General features: G+C 36.7%; 3 protein-coding genes across 7 annotated transcripts; 2 read left to right on the forward strand and 1 right to left on the reverse strand.

Moving 5' to 3' along the window:
- Nucleotides 1-2,017: 2,017 nt before the first annotated feature.
- Nucleotides 2,018-9,436, forward strand: thumpd3 (THUMP domain containing 3). 4 transcript variants are annotated; one of them, XM_051113467.1, is made up of 10 exons: nt 2,018-2,203; nt 3,126-3,304; nt 4,704-4,781; nt 5,181-5,633; nt 6,538-6,668; nt 7,427-7,496; nt 7,862-7,977; nt 8,523-8,627; nt 8,763-8,886; nt 9,084-9,436. In XM_051113467.1, the coding sequence occupies exons 2-10, from the start codon at nt 3,143-3,145 to the stop codon at nt 9,270-9,272; spliced, it is 1,428 nt and encodes a 475-aa protein (XP_050969424.1). In that variant the 5' UTR covers nt 2,018-2,203; nt 3,126-3,142; the 3' UTR covers nt 9,273-9,436. The 4 variants fall into 4 exon arrangements, with proteins under 4 accessions (XP_050969424.1, XP_050969422.1, XP_050969425.1 ...); XM_051113465.1 differs by having other exon boundaries at nt 2,018-2,199; XM_051113468.1 differs by lacking the exon at nt 2,018-2,203 and adding an exon at nt 2,802-2,855.
- A 1,435-nt stretch (nt 9,437-10,871) lies between these two features.
- Nucleotides 10,872-16,792, forward strand: si:dkey-156n14.3 (zinc finger protein ZXDC). The gene is made up of 9 exons (XM_051112499.1): nt 10,872-12,781; nt 12,876-13,028; nt 13,110-13,188; nt 13,680-13,810; nt 14,184-14,354; nt 14,796-15,670; nt 15,814-16,068; nt 16,151-16,252; nt 16,352-16,792. The coding sequence occupies exons 1-9, from the start codon at nt 10,912-10,914 to the stop codon at nt 16,436-16,438; spliced, it is 3,723 nt and encodes a 1,240-aa protein (XP_050968456.1). The 5' UTR covers nt 10,872-10,911; the 3' UTR covers nt 16,439-16,792.
- A 231-nt stretch (nt 16,793-17,023) lies between these two features.
- Nucleotides 17,024-24,876, reverse strand: cfap100 (cilia and flagella associated protein 100). 2 transcript variants are annotated; one of them, XM_051112501.1, is made up of 14 exons: nt 24,558-24,876; nt 24,139-24,171; nt 23,640-23,811; nt 22,812-22,879; nt 22,492-22,655; nt 22,223-22,303; nt 21,932-22,134; nt 21,661-21,757; nt 21,547-21,580; nt 20,865-21,019; nt 20,637-20,772; nt 18,048-18,250; nt 17,855-17,948; nt 17,024-17,395 (listed from the first exon to the last, which is right to left on the reverse strand). In XM_051112501.1, exons 2-14 carry the CDS (start codon nt 24,169-24,171, stop codon nt 17,282-17,284), a joined length of 1,554 nt encoding a protein of 517 aa, XP_050968458.1. In that variant the 5' UTR covers nt 24,558-24,876; the 3' UTR covers nt 17,024-17,281. The 2 variants fall into 2 exon arrangements, with proteins under 2 accessions (XP_050968458.1, XP_050968457.1); XM_051112500.1 differs by having other exon boundaries at nt 24,139-24,227.
- Between the last annotated feature and the right edge of the window lie 597 nt (nt 24,877-25,473).

A 25,473-nucleotide genomic window follows, 5' to 3' on the forward strand; every position in this document is an offset into this window, starting at 1 on the left:
AATAGCTTTTCAAATAAATTTCAGTGATATTAAATAAAAAGAATTCTTCTTTAAAAATCTTCTGCAACAAAGTTGTAAAGAGTAAAGGGTAACAAAATTATTTTAAAAGACTTTGTTGTTGTTGATTGTTGCCCCTGTTTTACCCAACTGCTCATTTGGTCATCACATTTTGTATTAAAATCTGATCATGGGTCTAGAAGGGACACAATCCTTCAGAATTTAGCTCTGTCCCTAATCGAACCATGTAACTGTCAAGTAATTCTGAAAACTGGTTTGATTTTTCAGGCATGTTTGATTAGGGATTGAACTAAACTCTCCAGAACAAACCAGGCAGAACCTGCAAACTCGCAGTCTCTGGGCCTTTCACAAGACTTTGCATTTGAGCGTGTGTTGTCACAGATAGGCGTTAGACAATAGCTCAGGATCTACATTTATTTGAGGAAGAAGAAGGAATCAAAGAGACACACAAATCACATAACACACTATCGCAGCCTAACACACAGGCAGGGACGAGACTCAACAATGAGTAATGAGAACATGATATATTTTCTGTATTTGGCCCAACTATTCAGATGGGCATGAAGATCACAAGTGTGTGTAGAACTTTATAAGATAAACTTACAAAACAGTGATGTAAAAATCTAGGTAAAGTTTTTACAGAGCTTTATTTAAATATTTTGCATATTTTGCGCTTTAAATTAAACTTCCAAATGTCTGATTAGTAGTTGTTATATAACACACAATAAAATGTTGCTATTGCAGTGCTTCTAATTAAGTGATAAAAAGCAGATGTAAATGTTTTTTAGAAATACAAGCATTTCTGCACCAATAAAATGTGCAACACTTTATGTTTTAATAACAGATCCCAGGCACATAATATGTAATTAATTTACAAATAACATAAAATCACTGTAGATAATCCCTGGAATCTCATATATTTTCTAATTTTTTGTTATATTACAATTAAAACCTGACACTATCTAGTAATGGTAAGCACATTCAAACTAAATTAATTTAAACTGGTCACCTCAATCCTAAACAAGAATAATTTTTTTTCAGGTTGGAATGCAAGTCAAAGGGTGGAGGATTAATGAATATAAAACAATGATTGATGACAATACAGTTCCACTTCCAATTTTTATGTCCTTCCCATTAGCAACTTCTTCTTTTCTTTTGTTTTGTTGTAAATTAATCACATAATGCTAACTTGCCCATGATGTAAACCCCTGGGAGACCACATACAGTTGTTGTATGGTTCTCATTAATCAACTCATTTACATTCATTCCATTTTTTTTTATTAGTATCACAATACTACAGTTACAAAAAAAAAAAAAAAAAAAAAAATAATTGAAGACTTCAGATGCAAAAACCTCCGATATTTTTTTCTTTTACATGAGGATTTTTTTTTTCAGTCTAATATAGGTTTAGTAATTTTTCCATAAAGGCAAAGAAAAGGTTATTAGTAAGTTACTGAATGCCTTTCAAAAATGCCCAATGATATTTCCATAGGAGCCTGATAAAAAAGCCCATTTGAAAGAAAAATCTCAGATGGTCTTAGAAGGTTTTAGAAGTCTTTAATTATACATTACTGTTATAGCAGCAGTAATGGAAAAAAAAAAGTATTACAGTGTTAGCAATTCACCGTAATTGCAGTATGACCATAACTGTAGGGCCATAATCATACAGATAATTACAGATACCACACTGATGTCTCATTACAGCATTCAGTGTTGAGAAAGAGTCTAGCTTGGAAGCCTCAGAAGGACTAACAGTGTCTTTACCACTGGACCACTAGTCATTGCTTTCATTGCATGAGTGCCCACTACTGGCGGAACCCATGCAATTATTTTAAAATAAAATGCCTTGGAGTTTCACTCCTGTTCCTGGAGATCTTCCTGCTTTTCTGCAAAGTTTAGCTCCAACACTAGTCAAAAAACACCTGAACCAGCTAATTAAGATCATCAAGTACACTTGATAATTACAGACAGGTGTGTTGACCCAGTTGGAATTGACCATTGCAGGAAGGAAGAGCTTCAGGAATGCCTGCTCTTGGCTCCTACTATGGAGTTGATATATTATTTACATTTTTTCCCTTTTTTTTAAATTAGTTTTGTGCAGCATTGAAGCGTAGGTTAGGTGCAGTTGAGTTGCCACAGTCGAGGTGTATTATGGGAGGTGGATCTGACTAAAGCATTTGTGTAGGTTTGTTCTCTTGTCAATTATCAAGGGGTTGAGGGTCTGTCAGCCAAATCTTCTCTCACCCTCTAAATTTATATTAGTGGCAGGGATTCTGTGGGGGAACTTAGGAATTGTAATGGTGTAAAATGCATCCAAAATCCCGTCAACTATATAGCTGATAAAATCCCCCTATAGGCACTAAGTGGTCTGCCTGATGTAATTTGCATTTGAGTTGTTATTTGTATCTATTTGTAATTTTGATAGTATTGTACTGGATTCATATAGAATTTATTTATATTTATATTTATATTTATTCTTCTTCTTCTTATTATTATTATTATTATTATTATTGGTTACAGTTTATGCATTTTTATCACTTATTGACAAGTTGGAAGGTGTCTGATTAAGCTTTTAGTAGTTATTTGTAACTATATTTGTGACTTGTATTGTACGGGATTTATAATGATATTTCTCTTTGTTACAGTTTATGGAATCATTTTATGATTTGTAATATGATTTATTATTTGAATTTTATCAAAAAACAAAAACTTAAAATGTCTGAACCCTAGTTGGTCTCGAGGGGAAATGATCTTTGGTCCATGTTAGCAGTAGGTGGCGATAATGCACAAATGTCCGTTTACGAACCGTTGTTTAACGATACAAGAAGAAGACGGAGGTAGCGTTAACTTCTTTTGCTTATTTTATTTCCCGGTGTTTAGCTATGTTGATGGTGTACTGTAGTTGTACAGATCTGTAAGGCCAATCACCTGAACGAATGACTTCAAATGCTCACATAGCTTAGCAGCAGGTGAAGGGAGAACAAGCTTGATTTTGTTAAATTGTTGGTAAACGTTGTTAGTCGATGTCTAAAATAATTTAAAACGTATTAGAAAAACTCTACCAGTGGCAGTGTCGGTTGTATTTGTATTCATTTGCTTTATTGCAGTGTATCTGGGGTTGATAATGCAGGAGCTTGATCAGACTGTCACAATCGGAGCGACTGTTCCGACAGGATTTGAGCTCACTGCAGCGGAGGAGGTCCAGGAGAAGCTCGAGGCCACTGCTAAAGTCAGCAAAAACAGAGGAAGAATTTATTTTGATATAACAACAGATAAGCTTTTTAAGGTCAGTCGTCCTCTCGTTTGTTTCACATGAGCAGACATTTTGTAACGTGAGGCTCTGAAATCAGCAAGTGTCTATTTGGATAGGTTATTAACATCAGTGGCATGGCATAGACGTACAGAAGTCATCGGCATATGCCAGTAGTGGAACATCCGGTTTTCAGTGTAACATGTGCCACTAAAAGTTGGCATGCAGCATAGTGCTGCGGCGCTTTTGGGTAGTGAACGATATATGACACTGTATTTTTCAGCAAGCACAGACAGAAATCTTTAAATAAACCTATTTAGTGTGATTAAAATAAGTGTGTTTTCTGTCTTTTCTTTCTTTTATTTTTTTTTTATTTTTTTATTTTTTTTTACATGGTTAGTTATAAGCCATAAACAAAACCAACCAGCTATGAGGTGAATCACAACATTGCAAACATTTATTTGAAGCAAAAAATAAAGGTACAAGACGGTATGTCCTACTTACTGTCTTTATTGAGGGAATCAACTACAGTCCCATTAGACTTTGCAAGCAACGTAATACGATTTTTAAAAATGATCAAAAAACAAGCAGAGCTCACATTCTATGTTAAGTCAGTGATAACATCGGAGCTCCCGGTACACCTGTCAATTCCATTGTGGAGAAAATGAAAAGGATTTTTATGTCCGTAACCTGACTGTTGCGCTCCATCATCTTGAGGACATAAGCATTAAGTCTTTGTATTAAATAAATAAATAATAATGCACAAGTGATCTGTTTACTCAGTAAAGTGATTGAAAATTTTAGTCTGATGTGTTCCTTCAATGGAATGGACCAAACTGCATGAGACATGGCTTGATCTGTTAACTTGACTTACAGCTCATTGTAATGCACCCTAAAAATGAAAAATTTCATTATTTGAAAAATGTGCAAAAATGTATCCTTTAAATGTACAGTAGCTTGTCAGTTGTCGCCTGAAAGGGACAACTTTGTACCTTGCATCAGTACCTTACTTTGGTTATTTTTGTGCATTTTTTGAGAGTGAAGGCAAACAACACATCTGGACGTATACCTTTTTTAAATTCTCCCCCCTAGATTGCTTTTGGGTTTTTTTTTGTTTGTTTGGGGTTTTTTTTAGCACTAGGTAGGAGGTTCTGAGTTCTGGAACTTAAAGTATGGTTTTACTAGACAATACTTGTGTCAAAAGAAATGTATGATAATTTTATGATGCTTATGCATCCTTTTAAGCTCAAAAGCCTCCGACCTTTTTTTTTTGTAATTGCATGAAAATAAATGACCGGTACAACTTTTTAAAATGTCTACTTTTGTGTTTCATGAAGAAGTCATATTGGTTTGCAACATCTTGTGTGAATGCAGCACTGTCTGTTCACCTTCAAATTGTCATGTGATTTTCATATTTATTAATTTATATCTAAAGGTACATCAGCTGAAGTCTCTAGACAATTTGTTTGTTGTGGTAAAAGAATATGAAGATTACCACTTCAAAACCACAAAGGTATGTAGAATATTTTAGTAGTTATTGTTGTTTGTATAATACCTCTTTGCAAGTGCTTTTTATTTATTTATTTTTTATTTTTTGGTGGTTTCATTAATAAAACAATGCTTGAAAATTGGGAAAAAACAAAGATGCCAAACTCATGTAAATTTGTTATGCAAATTTATGTAAAACATAAGGAAGCATGTAGACCATACCAAATGGCCTCTAGATAACTCATAACAAAGTTCTGGGAAAAAAAACTATGCATTTCTCAATAATGTGCCTTCCAGTCAAACTCCACCAGATTTAATATTAATTTATGAGATTAACTGAAACAGTTGTTCAATGGAAATTTGTTACTTCTAATATATAATTTTAGCACTGTAAATCATTTACTGTTTAATGCTTACGTAACAGGAGGAAGTGCAATTGGATTGGCAAGAGCTGGCCGCCAAGCTGCCTTGGACCAATGCCTTAGAAGTCTGGAAGTTGAACAATTCTATAAAAAAGAAGAAAGGACGTCGGAAAAGACATAACCCCACAAAATCTGATCAGTGCGGTAATGTTAGCACCAAGTCTACTGATAATGTCCCATCAGATCCAGAAGAACTCGGGGTAGATCTCAAGGGTCTAGAAGTGAAGGAAGGCCAAAAAGATGTTTCTTCTCAGCCAGAAAATGACTCTGAGGAAGAAAAACACTCTGATATCCAGGATCAGGTTTCAGGGGTGGCGCCTCTTAAGTTTCGAGTAACATGCAACAGAGCTGGAGAGAAACACTGCTTCACCTCAAATGATGCTGCACGAGACTTTGGAGGAGCTGTGCAAGAATTCTTTCAGTGGAAAGCAGATATGACTAAATTTGATGTTGAGGTAAAGCTCAGGGACTGTATCCACAAAACATGTTATCTTATCACTGTGTTCTAAAAAGCAGTAAAAATTCTTAGATAAGAGTTTCATCTTGGAACCTATTCACGAAGCTGCTAAGAACAACTGTTACTAAGAAATGGAGGGAAAACTTAAGCTAAGAGAGAGGGTGGTGTTGACCTCATTGCTATGGATATCAGCAAAGCTTAAAGCGTTTGGTTGATAGGGGATAGGGTCTTACTGATAGGGTGCTGCCATATTCAAATAAAGATTTTAAAATAAAAATCTTGGCTTATTCAAATAAAGTTTTTAAAATGTTTCAAGTTTTAAAAAGTGTCACTAATGTTCAGCCAATTGTCAGCCTCTAACATGTCTGTTTCATAAACAATATGCATATAAGCAGCCTTTTATTTCACAGGCAGGAATAATCATGGCTGACTGCAAGACATGCAAACAAAAGAAAACCAAACTGGATGCAAGAATGGCTGTGACCTCTTGCGTAACTTGTACATGAAGGACACAATTAATGGGAAATTATCGTAAAATCGTCTTAAAATGTTTGTTTTGAGGTGGGTTGCTGGCAGCAGACATTTTAGGATTGTTGGCGTGATTTGGCCTTAGTGATGATTTAGCGGTGCCCTTGGCCGCTCCTAACTTTTCACAGATTTAGGAGTTGGTTGTGACCTTAAAAATGGTTTGTAAAATATTCTTAGAACAAAAAAAAAATGTTCTTTTTTACTATATAAATACACACACACATTATATAGATAGATTGATATATGTGTGTGTGTGTGTGTGTGTGTGTGTATTGCAGTCCAGTGTGGTGTTGTGTAAAGTAATAAAACTAGTTCAGTAAAACAAAGAAAGTGGATGTAACAAATGTTACATGTGTTTCTCTCTTATCTACTAGGTGCTGTTGAATATCCATAATAATGAAGTTGTTGTTGGTATTGCTCTCACAGTGGAGAGTCTACATAGGAGAAACATCACTCACTTTGGCCCCACCACTTTACGTTCTACGCTAGCTTATGGCATGCTTAGGTAAGCAACATTCCTATGCTATCTCACTACCAGTTTGTACATATTTTACGAGGTGGCTAATTCGTACAAATATATTATTATTTATATAGTGAATACTACAATATAACAAACTGTAATATTATTCTGAAAGTACACTAGCGGTCAACAGTTAATGATTTTAAAAGAAGTCTCTTATGTTCACCAAGGCTGCATTTATTTTAAATAGCGTCAAACTGCAATATTGTGAAATATTACATTTTAAAAGAACTGTTTTCTATTTGATTATATTTTGAATATAATTTATCTCTAGGATTACAAAGCTGAATTTTCAGCAGCCATTACACCTGACTTCAGTGTCGCATGATCCTTTACAAATCATTCTAATACATTTTTAGGATTCTTTGATAAATATAAAGTTGAAAAGTACAGCTTTTATTTAAAATAGGAATCCTTTATACCATTTTAAATATCTTTACTGTCACTTTTGATCAATGTAATGCATCCCTGTTGAAATTTTTTTAGTAATTAAAATCCTAAACTTTTAAATTGTAGTGTGTCACAGTTTCCACAAAAATATTAAGTAGCACAACTATTTTTATCTTGGATAATAAGAAATGTTTCTTGCCAATTGTGTGACCCAACAAAACATGAACTCTTAGTGATATTTATGCATTTTTTTAATAAAAAAAAAACACCTGTTATAGTTATAGATTGAAGGAAATGCAAGAAAGAAAGCTAACAAACAATAATGTTTCTTTGATTATTTTTTTATATTTCAGACTTTGCAAGCCACAGGTGTCAGATGTGATTGTAGATCCCATGTGTGGAACTGGAGCAATACCTTTGGAGGTTTGTAAAATTGATTAAACTGCTAAGGCCCGGTTTCACAGATGGTGCTTATCTTAAGCCAGGACTAGGCCTTAGTTAAATTAAGATATTTAAGCAGCTTTTATAAAAATGGCTTAGAAGAAAATGTTACAGGTGTGCATCTTGAGACAGAACAATGGCACTGACATATTTTAAGATACGCCAGAGAGCAAGATATTTTTAGTTCAGACAGCTCAAACATGCATTTTAGTCTGGGACTAGCCTTAAGCCTTGTATGTGAAACCGGGCATAAATGTTCAGTCTATATGTTTCTGTGTCGTAGAAAGTAGAGGTAGTAGAGGTAAATTATATGTTTTTTTTTTTGTTGTTTTTTTTTTTTTCATCAGGGAGTTATGGAATGGCAGAAATCGTTCTTTGTAGCTGGAGACAACAATGGCACAGCAGTCAGCCGATCAGTCAATAATATCAAGCACATTCTAAAGAGAACACATGATGGTGGAAGGTAAGGAAGCTTTGCAACAATGTTGTTTTAGTACTATTTATATACTACTTGATCTGTTGAAAGTAGCTGTGCAAAAAAAATTAAAAAAATGCCTCAAGTAAAAATAAATACATAAGAGGGGAAAATGTGATGTTGGTAAAGTTTACTTGTGTAATATTAATGTATGATAATATCAAATGAAAATGCGTTGCCCACACTTATTCATAAAGCTAGCTTGGGTTTGTGTTTTGATTTGTTTTATCTGTAATTATTTTTATTTAATGCTTATTAAATGTGCTTTTTAGTTAAACAGATTAAAAAATAACCAATTTTGGCTTAAACTGGCAGAATTATACATCTCTACATATTAATGTGTATTGTTCTTAATAAAAGTATACTTCTACATGGGGGAAATATACTTCTACATACGTTCTACATGGGGGAAATATAACATCGCAAGATATTAACAACATGCATATAAAATATACCATCTTGTATTTTATTTATTGATTTTATTTTTTTGCACCCTGTTCAAATGCTCTCAGTGTCTCATGTTGTATTTGTAGCTCTCCAGGCTTGCCCTTAGACATTGTTCAGTGGGACTTGTGCAATCTACCAATGAGAAGCAGTTCAGTGGATATCATCATTACTGACATGCCTTTTGGAAAAAGGTACTAACAGATATCTGGAGCCATAAAATTTTAGAACTATGCCAGTTTATTATTGCAAGTAATTATCCTATTACAGTAACGTTATATTAATAATTAATTAAATTGTGTGTGTGTGTGTGTGTGTGTGTGTTGAAGAATGGGATCCAAGAAGAAGAACTGGGAATTATACCCTTTATGTCTTCGAGAAATGGCTCGAGTTTGTAAACCTGGTACGGGAAGAGCTGTACTACTGACACAGGATAAAAAATGCTTCTTGAAGGTATGGCTACTGTGAGTTCTTATCATTCATAGTTCAAAATGTGATTCATTAAAATCTTTTTGGAATGGAAATACAATGATTATTAATGAGTTTCATGGGACTTTTAACCATAGTTTAACCATATTACAAATCATTGTGTAATGCCGAAAGTCCACTTCTCCCCATGATGGCCTAACTCTTTTAACCATTTTTTGCAGGCATTGTCACAGATGGAGGGGCTGTGGCGAAAATCGCACACTGTTTGGGTGAATGTGGGGGGACTGCATGCTGGCGTTTTTGTTCTCAAAAGAACGGCAGTAGTTTTTGGCACCACTTCTGAAGATGTAATGGAGCCTCACACAGCAACAGGATCACAAAAAGAGAATATGAAGGATGCAATTCAGTGAGAAGCCTGACAGACAAATTAGCAGATGCCTTTGTGTTCCTCCTTTTTTTTTTGAGAAAATAACATGCCAAAGTTCATCTTCTCTGTTTTTCTTGATTAGTTACTTAAGACATAATCTTCATCTATCCTGATTCAAAGATAATAAAATGTTCAAATGTTTGTTCACATTGAGGTGTGATTTATTTTTTTTGTGAAAGGACAATTACAAAGTGCAACTGCAAATCATTTGTTCACTCTGCATTAGACCTGCCTTATTTGTCTTTATTGCTCCAAATGCAAAGCAGTGTTTAAGACTATATTTTTATCTTTGCAAAATTGTTTTTAGGGTGTGACTTAAACAGAGATGGTCAAGGTACAGGGACATCCAATGCATCACATGCATACACATTCTTTAGTGAGCGGAAGTCTTATTTCAGAGTGTTAACAGTGAAATATGTCTAAGAAAAGAACCATGCTTTATTTATAATAACTTCAAAGCTTTTCCAGATCAAGACAATGAATTCCCATCCATTGAAAAACAAATGACATCAATCAAATGACAAAAAGATATAACTGGGACGCACACTAATTCAAATGCACTTGATTCAAGTGAAATGTACCTTTATCAAACGAAGTGTGGTTGGCCAGGCTAAGAATGGTAATACTTTAGTATAGGGACCAATTCTCACTGTTAACTAGATGCTTATTAACATGCATATTACTAGCATATTGGATGTTTCTTAGTACTGATAAAGCACATATTCTGCATGACCATATTCTACATCCTTAATCCTGCCCAATACCTAAACTTAACAACTACCTTACTAACTATTAATAAGCAGCAAATTAGTAGTTTATTGAGGCAAAAGTCATTGTTAATGGTCTGTTAATGGCAAGAATTGGACCTTAAAATAAAGTGTTACCCTAAGAATAAAATCGAATGGTATTTTGTAAATATCTTCTAAACCATAATAAATTCCTCATATAGTGTCCGTTTTTAGGAATTTAAATTCAAGAATGAATAGGACCCAGTGTTTTAAACCTATGACTGCATTCAGATTTAGCTTTTTCTTTTTGTTGAGAAAAAGCTCTTTGTCTAGCACTGTTCTGCATTTATGCAGGATTTAATGCTATTTCTGTGGCAAGAACGGCAAAGATTTGTGTAGCAAGAAACCTAACCTAACAGAGATTACATGTTAAACTATCTTAAATGAAAATCTTGCAGTAAATTAGCTAGCAGTAATGCACATTAGCAAGTTAAGTATACTAACTAATTACTATACAGTATTTAACATAAGGTGCATTGATCATTTAAGTCATTTGCAAGAACTGTTTTTGGAGTAAAGGAAAAAATACAGGCTAATACAGGAAAATGGACAGGCTAGGAGAACAGATTAAATCAGCAAAAACCAGCAAATCAGTTTATTTATCTCACTTGCCAGTAAGATAAATAATCATGTTATACCAACGAGCAAAGTTTAAAGTTGGGGAGTTCAATTGCTCTCTGTTCTTTTATTATTATTATTACTCTGAATTTAATCGAATTAAGGATCTTGAAAAATGTGTTTGGTATGACGTAATCTCTATACCGTCCTATCAAGATTGGGCACTCATATGTGAAGGGCGGAGCTTTCAAGAGCTGCTGCTACAGGGACACCAAGATGGAAATCCAGGGGCTTACTGACACCAAAAACACTCAGTACCAACATGGCGCCCCGCTCCACACGACATTCTCTCAGCAGACAACAGCTTCTGGGATTAATGCGAGAACACGGCTGACTGAAAATGCGATCTCGGGTCTTTCGGGATCGCTGGGTTTAGAAAGTGACGCCAACAACAACAACCGGGCCAGATCCTCACCGCTTCGAGTTGCGGAAAATGGCAGCGGCTGCGTTTTGTCTCTTCAAAACAACCACGATAAGAAATATGATGTTCAGTCCGCAGATGCAGAACTCGGTGACGTGAATGCGTCCAAACAAAAGGCGTTTAATGAATTAGAGTTGCTGCCTTCCGAGTTTGAGAGGGCAGATGAGCATGATGACAACGATCTGCAAATGGCGCTTCCTCTTTTGGACACAGAGACCTGTGAACAAAGACACACGACAGAGAGGATTCTCAGCAACACCTCTACCTCTTCAAGCAAGAGTCCAGAGGAACTTTACGTTGTTTTTAACATAGTGCATAAAGAAGATGACAGCAAAGAACGACAAATGAGCTTTCCATACAAAGCTGAAGAGAATGGATCGTCTTCACCCAAGTCAAAGACTCTCGGTTCCCCAGTAGATTCAGATGAAAACTTAAACAGAACATCAAAATCGGTACATTTGTCTAGTCACAGTAATTTAAATTCCAGATCTGAGACGACAGACCAAACTGTTAGGCATGAAATCTGTCTTGTGGCAGAGAATAGGGACCCAATATTATCAGAAGACTATACTGGGAACAGGCAAACGCCAAAGGTCTCTACTGTAGAAATGCTCAGCAATAATTTAGTTGAACATTCAGCAGAAGAACTGATGCACTGTGTCACAAAAAATAATAGCCCTGCATTTGTACCAGAGAACAGGGTTGCTACTGAAATGGCAGAAATGAATATCATGGATTATGCAAATCAAGAGTCTAGCAGTAATGGGGACTGTGGTCCTGATGGGACTTCAATACCTGTGCATGAAACATTCTCTGGGACCATCATGATTAACAATCAGAGTATCATTGTGACTATTGAAAATGGAATATTGACCCTAGCCACACCACCAGAGGGCTACGCTTACAAGGAGGATGGTATGATAAGCTTAAAAGAACATTTGGGAATGAAAGACAATGAAGATCTTGTACTGCTCAATTATGATGGGGGAAGTAAATCCATTGGGAAAATTAGCAATGTTACCTCAAGTCTACAAGATGAGCCTAAAGCCAGATTCGCCAGCAGTGATTCAGAGTTGACTCTAGCTGATGACTGTTCGCTATCAGAAATGGGTGTTACTTTAGACTCTTGCTCATCAATTAAGCAAGAAGAAGGAACCGTTTGTGCTATTGAAGATGATAGTAGTATTTGCCAAAATTCAAAAAGCAAACCAATTACTTGTGAAGAACTACAGCCAATAAACTTATTAACTGTGTCAGGTTTGACGAAGAAAGGTTCAGTAGTAAAGTATAGATGTCCACAACCTGGCTGTTCCAGCACCTTTGATACCCGGCAAAATCTCAAAATCCACTTGGTTCTTCACACAGAGGACCAGCGTCCCTTCAAGTGTACAGTGGAGGGCTGTGATTGGTCCTTCACAACGTCATACAAACTGAAACGCCACCTGCAGTCTCATGACAAAGTGCGACCTTATAAATGCGAATGGGAAAACTGTGGTCGCCGTTTCACCACAGTCTACAATCTTAAAGCTCATGTTAAAGCACATGACCAGGAGAATGCATTTATCTGTGAAGTATGCAGTGAGAGGTTTCGCACCGCCACGAGACTCAGTAATCATCAAAGAACACACTTTGAACCAGAGAGACCACATAAGTGTGAGTTCCCAGGTAAGTTGAGTTGATATCTTAACCAATTTCTGAGCCAAAGTTGTAATGCAGATAGTAATCCCAACCTGATTGTGGTGTTTCTGTGCCTCCTCAGGATGTGAGAAGACCTTCATCACTTTCAGCGCCCTGTTCTCCCACAACAGAACTCACTTCAGAGAAATGGCTCAGTTCACCTGCACCTATCCTGGCTGTGACAAGCGATATGACAAGGCCTGCCGGCTTAAAATACACCTCCGTAGTCACACAGGTGAACAAATGAGCAGATACTTGGAATAAAGCAATATTTCTTCAGTTTTCTAACATTGCTCTCTCATTTTTTTCTTCCCAGGTGAAAGACCGTTTGTTTGTGATTCAGATTCCTGTGGTTGGACTTTCACAAGCATGTCCAAATTACTCAGGCACAAACGGTAAGAAGCAGAGGTTTGTTCCTCTTATATCCACACATGAATGCACATTCACTGTATATCCTATTACTCTATTGCTGCAAGTTTTTTGTAATTGGAAATAATTTTTATGAATGTTTAACCATTAACTATAGTTAATAGTATTAACAATAATCACAATTTCCTTTAAAATGCTAAAACTTGTAGACCCTGGTGCCCAACACAATAAAGGTACAGTAACAGTGTGTGCTGAATACTTGAAATTTTGTCATTTGAAGTCATAATCCATAGCCACGTAAACAGCACTCTGATATAACCAGCAGTGCTTAGGACGACCAGAGTATTGTAGACCTTTCCTTGTCCTACTCCCCTCTCTGCTTCTATTGCTTCCTGTCTCTTTCAAAATAAGAGGCAAAAACATAACTGAAACTTTTAATTTCAAAGTACATATTGTTTCAAAGCAGCATCAACCTGCTAGTGGAAATGATTCATTAGGTGTTGATCTTCATTTACAGGAAGCATGATGATGACAGACGGTTTGCATGTCCAGAGGAAGGATGCGGGAAATCATTCACAAGGGCTGAGCACCTGAAGGGCCACAGTATCACACACCTGGGTACCAAGCCATTTGAATGCCCTGTAGAAGGTCAGCATTTAAGTACAAGAGCAGACTGCTTTTAATGAATTAGTGCAACTGCAGCAGCTCTATATATGGCAGTCATTAAGATTTAGGCTTAGGGTCAAGTTTTCATTGGCAGCTTTTTTTTGTGTGTGTGTGCAATATTCAGGATTGGTGCAAATGGGCCTATACAGTTACATATCTCTGACAGTTTAGCAGATTAGTTAATCAGCTAAAAAGATTTGTTTTGAATTGTGCAGTAGGTTTGTCATTTATGCTTAATTTTTAAGATTCTCTATCACTTTCAATATGTAATATTTTCATGGTGACTATCATCGATGTATGTTCACACTATTATTTCAGATTTAATGTTATAAATGTTTTGTATGTGAATATACAGGTTGCAATGCAAAGTTTTCAGCTCGGAGTAGTCTCTACATCCATTCTAAGAAGCACAAGCAGGATGGAGTCAGTCTGAGGAGTCGCTGTCCTGTTGCTGGTTGCACCAAACACTTTTCATCACGCAGCAGTCTCAAGACACACATGCTTAAACACCACAACCTCAGCCCAGGTACACACACACACACACACAACTTCTTTGCCATTAAAGAAAAATCTGTAATTTTGTCCCATACAGTGTATTCTTGGATATTGCTGCAACTTTACCTTGTGCTGCTTATAACCAGTTTTGTGGTCCAAGGTCACATATTATGTAGCAAGACACTGGCCTTTAGTTCATCTAAAAACAAAAATTGTGACCACTTACCCGCACATAGAACAAAGTAAAAAATACTGCATAATTTAATTGTATAATAATAAGCAGAGTTGATATTGTAGAACCTCTTTTTTGTTTTGTGGAAGAAAATCAGGTTAGTCTTTAGTGTTGCTAGTTAGCTTACGGCAAAAAGTCATTCTGGTAATTTCTCTTGACAACCCCAAACATAAATCTAGTCCTGGGTTTTAATTTTGCATATCCTGTAATACTGATGATGTTCTGTTCTTCTTTCTGCAGATGTGTTAAGTCAGTTGGACGACACTGCCACTCTCACCCCCAGCAGTGAGCTGACAAGCACATCACAGGCTGTCAGTGCCCCATCAGGACCTGCAGGAGCAGAACTTAGCAGTCTGGACTTGTCGTCTTTATTCTCCAGCATCCCTGCATGTCCTGGGACCACCGCTGTCTCTGTAGGGAGTGAAGGCAGTACCGGTGCAGGATCCTTCTCCATGGACATGCCTCTGGTTAACACCGGGATCCTCACAATAGATCCCGCATCAGTTGGCTCGGCCCTTACCAGTGCAAAAACTGTGGATCCTCTCATTTTAGCAGCTGGGCAAGATATGGGCGTACATGTATTAGACACAGGATTGGGCGCTGGAGGTGGTGGAGGGGTTTTGCCCCATGCCACATTGCATTTGGATGATGTGCAAACAGTCAACCCAGAAGAGCTGGGACCTCTAACTGCTCTGACTATTCAAAGTACTTCATCTTCAGAACAACTCCACCCTCTGAATTCCTGCAATCCCTTGACTGTAGAATCACCATCTACTCTTACGCCATCTCTTTCTTCATCGCTCACTCAGTCTCTTTCCTCACTGACCTCGGCTCTTCAGCCAGCACTCAGTTCCTCTCTCGTTCCTTCTCTCTCCACCCCGCTCTCCTCCATGGCTCTGGCAGCAACCCCAGTACCAGGATTACTCTCTCCGCAGGCAAAGGCTGACCTGCCAGGCAGTGAGACAGCGGTCGGGCCCTTGTTGAGCAGGGTGGAGGTCATGGCTCAGTCAGATGCCAGTAAGGGGATGTGTCAGTTTGTGTTCCCCAGCCACAGTGGATCCTACAGTGGCCAGAAAATAACAGAGTTGCCCTCAGTCACTCCCTGCCCCGTTATGGTTAGTAGTAAACAGTTGATCCTGAACATTCTGAAACTGATAGCTGTAAAATAGCCTGACCATTTAGTTAAATGTTCATTCTTCAATACTTTTAAAACAAGGTGGCTTAACCTAGAAGTCTAAATGTGTTGTTCTTCCATTAGGAAAGCAGTGGATCAGCACGCACAGACTACAGGGCCATTCAGCTCGCCAAGAGGAGGAAACAGAAAGGTCCAGGCTCTTCCACATGTGCCTCAGAGACTGGCCAAAGAAAGACTAAAGGATCAAAGGGCACCAGCTCTGCTCTGCCAACTTCTTCAGGTGCTCATTTTGGAGAAGGAGCTGCTACAGGAAATAGTGAGCTACCCATCCGGGATCCGGTGGCAGGCACACAATTTGTACAGATTCAGCTGTTGCAGGTGAGATGATGAAAAAAGAATTTAAAAGCGTTTTCACTTTTCACTTCAGTTCAGTACATTGATTTGAGTGTCTTTGTTGTAGGATGACCCTGCTGCTGATGGAGACTTGGCTTTCCAGTTGAGTTCACAGACCTCATGTTCACACTCTCAGCTCACGGTGGATTTGCCTGTCAACATCCTACAGGTTCATACAACAACTATGCCTCATAATCTTTGTAGATTTAGTAATTGTTACTGTTTTACACAGTATCTTATAAACTAATCTAAATATCATCACTTGTAGGAACCTACAGTCATGGCTGAAGATGAAAATGGATCTGATAACTCCCAATTCACTGGGAGCACCATCAACCTACAAGACTTGGAGTGATGATGTAAACAGGAATTGCTACTCAAAGAGAGTCTATGTCAGACTGTCTCCCCTTTGTCTCTCATTCTCTTTCTCTGATGATCTTGTACCTTTTCTCAGTGCCTCCACTGGTTTTATCATTATCTAGTTTAAGTAAATCACTGCATTCATGTTTAATACATGAAAACAGAGTAGTACTGTTTCTCATACAGAAAGCTGATTTGACCAAAAACAAAGCACATTTAGTTGTTTAATTTTGATCATGTGACTTGCTTGATTTTTCAAAAGTCCATATTTCAGTATAATGATTTGTGAGCACACAAAAGATAAATGGCAGTGAACATCATCACTGATCTGTCTCTTAACTAGAATAAATACTATCGGTCTATGAAAATCTAACTGTTTGTCATGATTGCCATGAACTGTTTATATCTAGTCTGATTTGACCTTAATTTATTTCCCTGATTCACCGCTATAAAAGTTGTTTTGATGCCTATTTTTGTATGGCTTTGTAAAGTGCAGATATAGTTATGTTTCATGTTTGTGAAAAAGAAGTTTGTTCTACTTTTTTAAAATGATGCCGTTGAAATGTATTTATTAGGTTTGGTTTACTTCAGATCAGGTTAATAAAATTTTACATTTAAATCAAACTTATGGCTCCAGTTTGTGTCAGCAAATATCTTTTATGAGTTTCACAAATTTTTGCAGGTTCATGATTCATACATTCATTTATATTCACTTCCTTTTTAAAATCAAAATTTAAACCTTGCAAAAACAAAAAATTAAAATATACTTGATGTTGCCTACTATCTTCAGAAATTAATTAATTCTAATTATAGTCAAGCAATTATCAACATGTTCATTTTAACCCAAGAAATACAGGAACTCTTCATTCTCCCGGTCCGTAGCTTCAGTGTTTTTGTTTATCTGACGTTTGCGGACAGGAGGCTGAGACCGTGGCATAAGCTTCTTGACGGACTAAAAGAAAGCAGAAGACATGTTCTCACTCCTACTTGTTTGTTGAGCAACATCATGTCAAAGTCATTTAAAGAGATTATATCATAAAATAAAAGATCATTTGAGATAAAATAGCTTGATCTATTGTGAAAGCATTTCCTATTGAAGAAATTAATTGAAACTGTTATGACAAAGTTATCATTCATTCTGCATTGCACAGACCCAAATTCCGCTTGATGCATGCCCATTAGAAACCTGAGTGTTTTCTGACTTGCTCTGATGTCATGGCAGATGGTACATAGTGTTGGCTGGGTACTGCTTAAACTGAGTAATTTTTATTTATTTATTTATTATTATTTTCTTTTACATAGAAGAGAGGGCGGTAACTGCTCATAATTGTGAAAAAAAAAAAATGACCCATTTAACAGTGACAAATAACTGCAATATGAGTTTACTTAAGTTTTTTTGCTTTTTTCTTACAGTTTTCTTAATCTCAGCCTGAGATCTTTCCAGGGCTTTTTTCTGTCTTTCCTCTTGTTGTTTCATCTGCAAATATATCTTCTCATCACGCAGCCTAAACAGTAAAAAGAAGTTGAAGAACAGACTAGACAAAGATGATTCTGTTGCTGGTTTAATGTAGATTATATGTAAATGTAGATCTGGACGTGGTCACCTCATTCTCCTCTCTTTCTCTTTGGCACGTTCAGCTATACTCATTTGGTCTTTTGGAATCATATCTGCATTTTCCAGAAGCTCCCCCAATTTTTCCTCAATGGCTGTCAGCATCTGCAAAGTGGTCAGGTTCGCCTCAGTTTCCCCCACACAGCAGTGGTACACCTCCTCCACCTTATGGCTCAGTGTGTCAAGAGTCTTGTCCTGAGGACAAAGTGCAAGTACTTATATTCTCAGGTCACTAGATACAGTGCCTTGCAAAAGTATTCATATCCCTTCATTGGTTGTAGTTGCAGCCTTATGTTAAACTGCTTTTTTTTTCAACATCAGTCTACACTCTATACACTATAATGACAAAGCACAAAACAGAATTGTGGCAACTTAGCAAATTATTATAAGTAAAAACCTTAAAGTAAATTGCATAAGGACTAATACCCTTAACATGGTACTTAGTTAAAGCACCTTTACAACCTCAAGTCTTTTTGGTATGATGGACAAGCTTTGCACATCTGCATGAAGAAATGTTTGATTGGGTTTAAGCCCAGGCTGTGGCTGGGTCACTCAAGGACATTTACAGAATTGTCTGTAAGCCACACTTGTTGTGTGCTTAGGGTCATTTTCCTGTTGGAAGGTGAACCTTCTGCCCAGTCTGAGGTTCTGAATGCTCTGGACTGGGTTTTTATCAAGGCTCTCTCAATATTTTGGTGTATTGAGATTTCTTTTTACTCTGACGAGTCCCTCAGTTCCTGCCTCTGAAAAACAGCCCCACAGCATGAGGCTGCTACCAGCACACTTTACTTTTGGTACTTTTCAGGTGATGAGCAGTGCTTGGTTTCCTTCAAACAAGATGCTTAGAATTCAGGTTTATCAGACCAGAGAATCTTGTTTCTCAGAATGTGAAAGTTCTTTAGGTGCTTGCTTGCAAATTCCAAGTGGATTTTCATGGCTCTTCACTGAGGAGAGGATTGAGTTCGGCCACACCACCATAAAGACCGGATTGGTGGAGTGTTGCATATAACCATCTGCATATATCATCATGGAGCTCATCTAGAGTGACCATCAGCTTCTTGGTCACCAGTATAACCAAGACCCTTCTCCATCACTTGCTCAGTTTGGCCAGGAGGCCAGCTTTAGTAAGAGTCCTAGTTGCTCCAAACTTCGTCCATTATGGACAATGAAGGCTACACGCTTCTGTGAACCTTCAATGCAGCAGAATTTTTTCTGAACTCTTCCCCAGATGTGTGGCTTGATGCAATCCTGTCTCTGAGCTCTACAGGCAGTTTTTTTGACCACAGGGCTTGGTTTTCGCTCTGATATGCATTTTTAGCTGAGAGGTATGTGCCTTTACAAATCATACTCATTCAAATGAATTTGGTACAGGTTAATTCCACTCAAAGTGTAGTAGCATCTACAAGTGATATGAATGCTCCTGAGCTACATTTCAAGTGTCCCAGAAAAGAGTATGAATACTTATGCAATGGAACAATTTCAGTTTTTTATTTCTAATAAATTTGCAAAGTTGTTACAAACCTGTTTTTTGCTTTGTCATTATGGTGTATGGAGTGTAGGCTGATGTGGAAAAAAAGTTATTTAAAGCAATTTAACATAAGGCTGCAACATAACAAAACATGAAAAACATGAAAGGGTATGAATACTTTCGCATGGCACTGTATTTTACGTACTGTGTTTTTCAAATGACAAGTTACTGTTCGATGATTTATCAGTGCAAAGATTGTAACTGAGCAGCTTGTTTTTAGAAGAAATAAGTAGCGCTTATGTTTTATTAGAATTTAGAAGGGAAAAAAGTACTTTGGACAAGCATTTAATGCCTTTGATACAAGACTCGGCTGTACGCGCAAGGGCAGCAAAACTAAAAACGATATTGTTTTTATAGTTACTGCCAACATGTAGTTGGATGTATAGCATGTTTTACAAGTTGCTAGAAGCTTCCTACATTTTAATTATAATGTTTTGAATCTGTTAAGATGGTATCTTGAATTGACTTGCAAATGCCTAGTGTTTAGCTGTGTTTTTAAGTTTTAAATTTACACCTTTAAATCTAAAATTAACAGTCAACAGTCAAATCTTGACTCCAGGGCTGTACCTGTCTATGTACAGTAATAAGTAATTTGTGGCAGTTTGTATCATTCTCCTACCTCAGGGCAATCGTTTCCTTGAGGACCACAGCCATAATTTTTTGGATCTGGGTCATCAAGTTCATTAACCTGACAGTGCCCTCACTACCTTTAATCAAACTGAATTAAATGAACAGTTCGAATTACTGTTCTCCATTGGTTGTCATCTTGGGAGTTTGTAGAGCAACACTACAATTGAGTGTAGACACTTTTAGTAACTCATTATGCATCAGATCAGATCTTACCATAACATGTAAGATTAATTAAGTATTAAATATGATTAACGCTGCATATTTTATAACAGCAGACTGCTGCAGACAGGTGGTAAAGCTTATTTTAATTATTGTTCAGAATTTGAAGAAAACATGATTAATTGTTCAACAGGCAATTTATTTGTCAATGCAAGTTATAAAAAAAAATGACAAAGTAAACACACACAGTTTATTTCTTCTTACCTGGTCCTCTGGTTTGTACTGTCCAAAGCTGAACAGTTTGGCTTTCATTTCCAGATCTGCTGCTCTCTCTTTCTCCCTCTGAATGGTGTCTGTCATTATATCAATCTGCTCTTTTAGCTGCTTTGACTCAGACTCCCTGTATATATACAAACAAAAAATAGCATTTTTTACTGGAATAAATCTTAAAAAAAAAAAAAAAAATCAGTGCTGGTGCACACAGGTACACACATGTTCTTGCGAGTCAGTTCAGCATTCTGTCTGAACTCCTCCAAAGCCTCTTCTGTCTCTCTAGTGTTTTGGATGAGGGAAAGGTTCTGCTCTTCCAGCTCAGTCATTAGGTTTAATAGATCCTGAGGTTCTTTGAAGAACATTTCTGGGTCCTCCTGAAAGAGACATCACAGTGGTCATTTCAAACAAGGAAGTCTATAGGAAAAAGAAAACTGTTAGTTGCTGACGTTAAGCATAAGCAACTTTCCAAAAATCTATTTTTTTTAAACATAGAAGGAATGTATTCAATTAATTATGAATGTAAATAGCAGATATTTTATTAATAAATGAATAGAAAAAATAAAAACATTGACCTACAGTGTAAGCTCACACATTTATAAGCTCTTAAAAAAGAGAGCGAATCGGGCACTGAAAAAGCACATACAGCAATATATATGCTGCCTGAATAGCCATTAATGGAGAAAGCTGCTTTTTGCTGGCAGATGATGTTGTTACGGCATTTACCAGCAGAGGCTAACAGGACCATGATATCCAGCCAAACCCTGATACCTGACAACTACATTTTTTTTGGTTAGCAGGTTTAGGCATAATATATACATATATGTTACAGTTTACACCAATACATATAAATGTAAATGGATAATAAATTAGCTACTTCATTCAACAGAATGTCGATATTAACCTCATAATCCGAGCTGTCATTTCCAGGGGTAGATCTAAAGTGAAAACAAAGTATTATAAATAAGTCATCGAAAACATGCAAAGAAATGCACTAAATGTTATGGTTTGTATATACATTTTGCTGCTCTGTTGGCTGGACTTCACACTTTGTCGAGATGAACCCCTGGCCTCCCTAGAGGATAAAAAACCACGAGCCACTCGTTTTTCTCCACCTACATGTGTTTGAATACATTTAAATAAAAGAAAACAAGGCAATCTGTTAAAAACCCTTAGTAAATATGACAAAATGTAACATTTAGACCAGTGTCTTCTATGAATTTTATACTTTGCACTTTGTTGTTAAAGAAACATGCCATTTTGAAAAGATTTTAAAGTTGCCAACATACGCTTGCTGCCTTCTGCTGTTTTTCGTTCTTTGTTCTTTTTGATTTTTTCTGTCTGTTTTTCATCCTTCTCAGCATTCGTTGAGTCAGTAGAGTGCCTGCTCTTGGATCTCTGTTTCTCCTGCCATTCTGGGGGCGACAGCATCAGCAGAAACTCTTTATACTTTTTATACTCCTTCAGGATGTCCTCATACTTGGAGATGTCACTACAATGCAAGGGTCAGGGGAGAAAAAAGATCAACAATACTGTTGAAAGGATTATGGAAAACCTCTAATCATACAATTCGTTTATACCTCTTGATTGCCACCATTTTAGAAGTTATCTTCTTGATCTCAGCTACTTTCTCCAGCTTCGCCTTGGTCTCCTGCTCAGCACTGAACAGTATTTGAAGGTTTATTACACATAAGAAATATGCAGGCAACACATTCTGCATTTATATAAATTTTTAAAAATCTTTTAAATTTGACCTCAAGCATTGTACTTTAAGGTAGCAACACAACTGTAATGACAGTACTTGTACTTTTTATTTATGTTTTATAAGTAAAGTTTGTATGACTGGTACATTTTGATAGCCTCCACCGAATTCTTGTCATTTTCTTTTAAGAATTCCTCAAACAAGATGGCGTCATCTTCCAAGAACTTCTCAGCCCTTGTCAATTTTGCCTCTTCTTCTGCAGCCATTTGCTCCAGTAGCTGAATCTCTCCTTTCTTTACTGCCAGAGAATACTAAAAAAGGTGACAGAGAGTGTGTGTGCAGAATAATACACAGAAGAATAGAGGGCAAGATTAGTAAAGACAAATCACAATGGATACAAAGAAGACATTCATCAAATGTCTACCTGGCTAGTGGCTGAAAACTAGAAAAACAAAATGGCATCTTACCTCCAGTAAGAAGAGCTCACGTTTCTTTGTGACATATTCATTCATGCCTCCTTTATCAATATTAGGGTCTAAGAAAATCAAAATAACAACAGTACTTTTAGGCTTTACTTTAGTCTTACTGTAGGTTTATATGTGGGTCATTCCATTTCAACTCAGCCACATGTTTACCCAGACATTGTTAGTTTTACAAGTAGAATCTGTTGACTTTAGCAATCTTTGTTGCATTATATGTCAATGTTGACAGTTTAAATATGGGAAAAAGCACTTCTTGTGTGTTCTAATTTCAATATTTGTTCTTCTGACCTTCTTTAAAAGAAAATTAACTGCATGCAAAGTGACCTGCATTTGGTTTTTAACCACTAAAAAGTGTACAATTTAACAATTTTCTTTTGGAGCCACACTAAGATCCCAATATCTGTGGAAATTAACCAGACAGGGCCCTAAAAAATAAAAAGAAATGTTTGTTAAGAACCACAATCTAAAAGAATATGAATATATATTTCATACTTCTTGAGTTACAGCCATGCAAACGTTGGGAAAAAAATGCTTTGCAACAATGATGTTTAATGATGAACAGATTTTACTAACTGACTCACCAACCTCTGTGTAAAAATAATGATGCTGCCATCTTTCTAAAATCATAAATACCCCCCAGTAAATTACTCAGTAAATACACTTCCATGACATTCAACAATTTATGTTTGACTTTCTTCTGAGAAAAAAATCAAAAAAACAAAATTAAAAATTAGAGTCAGGAAAGTTTCTGAAATTTGGTGGATTTGACAGAATCACCCATGATTGATGCACAAGATGTATGGTGTGGCTCACCTTTCATAGATACCCTCCATGCAGGCGCCATTTGGAGCTGTCCATGAGTATGTGTGACCGGTATGTTACTCTCCTCTTTCAGTTCCTTCCTCAGTCTGGTTTGTCCTGCCCTTGTTCTGCCTGCAAATGTCATCTTCTCATGGACAGGTAAAGCCAACTTACTTTGGTGCTCCTGCCATAACAGAGTGCAGAATTTCTTTCTTTTTTTTTTTTTTTTTTTTTTTTTTTTTTTTGATAATTGTGTATGTATGTATGTATTTTGTGTTTATATTCCTGTTGGACAAATTTTGTTTTAGTGTTGGAGCTTGTGCTAATGACTTCAGAGCACATCTTTAACATCTTCAGCACATCTTCAAGTAAGTGCATTAGATGCAATATTCAGTATTCAATATCAGAATTACCATTTTCGTTCACTATTCTGAATGTTTAATACGTCCTCATTACACGTCGCACATCTTTAAAAGGCATGTATTGTATCAGTGTATTAAAGGATACAAACCAGCTTCCTCTGAGATTTTTCTTTGCTCCTCATCTGGAAAAGATCGTTGTGTTCAGAGATTTTGAAAGGGTTCACTTCATCACTGCTTTCTAAATCGGACAAACACACATATGACCACAAGGGCATTGACACTATATATAGTTTTATACAGAGCGAATTAAATTTTCTGTGTATTCTCCCAACCAGTTACAACGCTAGCCTAATCATTGCTAATATAATATAGGCTATTTCTTAGGATCCTTCAACAGTCAAGATATGCAAATATCTTTCTACTCAGTTCTCTGCGGATTCACGTTAATCACGTTAGAATTGTGTAAATACGTAAAATTATTTGCCAAAATACACCAATAATTTAACGTATCAATTCTTACTGCCTGCTCATAAATAAATCACCCATGTATGAAATCTGCATGTCTTACTGTGTGTTGACGATTCAGGTGAGGACATGTTGCTCCTACTGCAAATAACTATTTAACGTTAGATCAATGAAAATCTGCGTTCCCTTAAGTGAAATCGCAAGCTTCTGCAGGCCCACGTTTGTCCTGGGTAGTTTAAAACCTCTGTCTGTTTATCTACAATAGCTATCTTGCCCAGAGCGTTTGTAAAGTATTGGTTTTTAGAACTGAATGATCTATAGCCCTAAACCTTCCAGATGGGTCAGAAAGAGTAAAGCTGCTCGGATGAACCAGTTTGAAGAGACTTTTCCCTTGTTGCGTTTTTGGTTGCCCTGACAACTTTATATTTAAACATTCTTTCCACGAAAGGTAGGTGGCAGTATTGCACAAGATTTATCGTTCTTAACTTGTGGTAGGCTACGCGCGCCTCCAGGAGGTTCGATTCAGAATATTTGTATAAAACGTGAAAACTGATTTTTACTAGATTTAAGTTTCATCTCCTATTTTAGTTAGCATATTCTTTTTGGTATTATTTCCTCAGTGTTAGTTCTCCATGAACAGAAAAAGAATGTAAAAGATTTGACACACACTAATTTTGTATGTGCATTTAATTATTTTACAAGCATCCCTTGTCCCTTGTGAAAAAAAACAGCATACGCTGGTAGGTATGTTTTGATGCTGGAATGCTGGTTAGGTATGTTTTGATGCTGGTTTAAGCTGGTCCTTTACTGGTTTATGCTGGTCCTTAGCTGGTCATGTTGCTGATCAAGGACCAGCATAAATCAGCATCAAAACATACCTACTAGCATATGCTGTTTTTTTCACCAGGGTCTCCTATTTAAAGAAATGGTTACCCAAAAAAATGAAAATTGTGTTATTATTTACCAACATCATGTTATTCCAAACCTGCTATGAATTTCTTTCATTTGTTGAACATAAA

This window comes from Labeo rohita, chromosome 6 (assembly GCF_022985175.1).
Source record: "Labeo rohita strain BAU-BD-2019 chromosome 6, IGBB_LRoh.1.0, whole genome shotgun sequence".
In the NCBI taxonomy this organism is placed as follows: domain Eukaryota; kingdom Metazoa; phylum Chordata; class Actinopteri; order Cypriniformes; family Cyprinidae; genus Labeo; species Labeo rohita.

Coding starts and splice junctions, on each gene's coding strand:
- thumpd3 (XM_051113467.1), top strand. CDS start 3,143: ATGCAGGAGCTTGATCAGACTGTCACAATCGGAGCGACTGTTCCGACA. Junction 4,782..5,180: donor ACCACTTCAAAACCACAAAG/GTATGTAGAATA, acceptor CTTACGTAACAG/GAGGAAGTGCAATTGGATTG. Junction 8,628..8,762: donor GACATGCCTTTTGGAAAAAG/GTACTAACAGAT, acceptor TGTGTGTTGAAG/AATGGGATCCAAGAAGAAGA.
- si:dkey-156n14.3 (XM_051112499.1), top strand. CDS start 10,912: ATGGAAATCCAGGGGCTTACTGACACCAAAAACACTCAGTACCAACAT. Junction 12,782..12,875: donor ACATAAGTGTGAGTTCCCAG/GTAAGTTGAGTT, acceptor GTGCCTCCTCAG/GATGTGAGAAGACCTTCATC. Junction 14,355..14,795: donor ACACCACAACCTCAGCCCAG/GTACACACACAC, acceptor TTCTTTCTGCAG/ATGTGTTAAGTCAGTTGGAC.
- cfap100 (XM_051112500.1), bottom strand. CDS start 24,585: ATGTCCTCACCTGAATCGTCAACACACA. Junction 22,656..22,811: donor GTGAGCTCTTCTTACTGGAG/GTAAGATGCCAT, acceptor CACCTTTTTTAG/TATTCTCTGGCAGTAAAGAA. Junction 21,020..21,546: donor ATGACAGCTCGGATTATGAG/GTTAATATCGAC, acceptor TGTCTCTTTCAG/GAGGACCCAGAAATGTTCTT.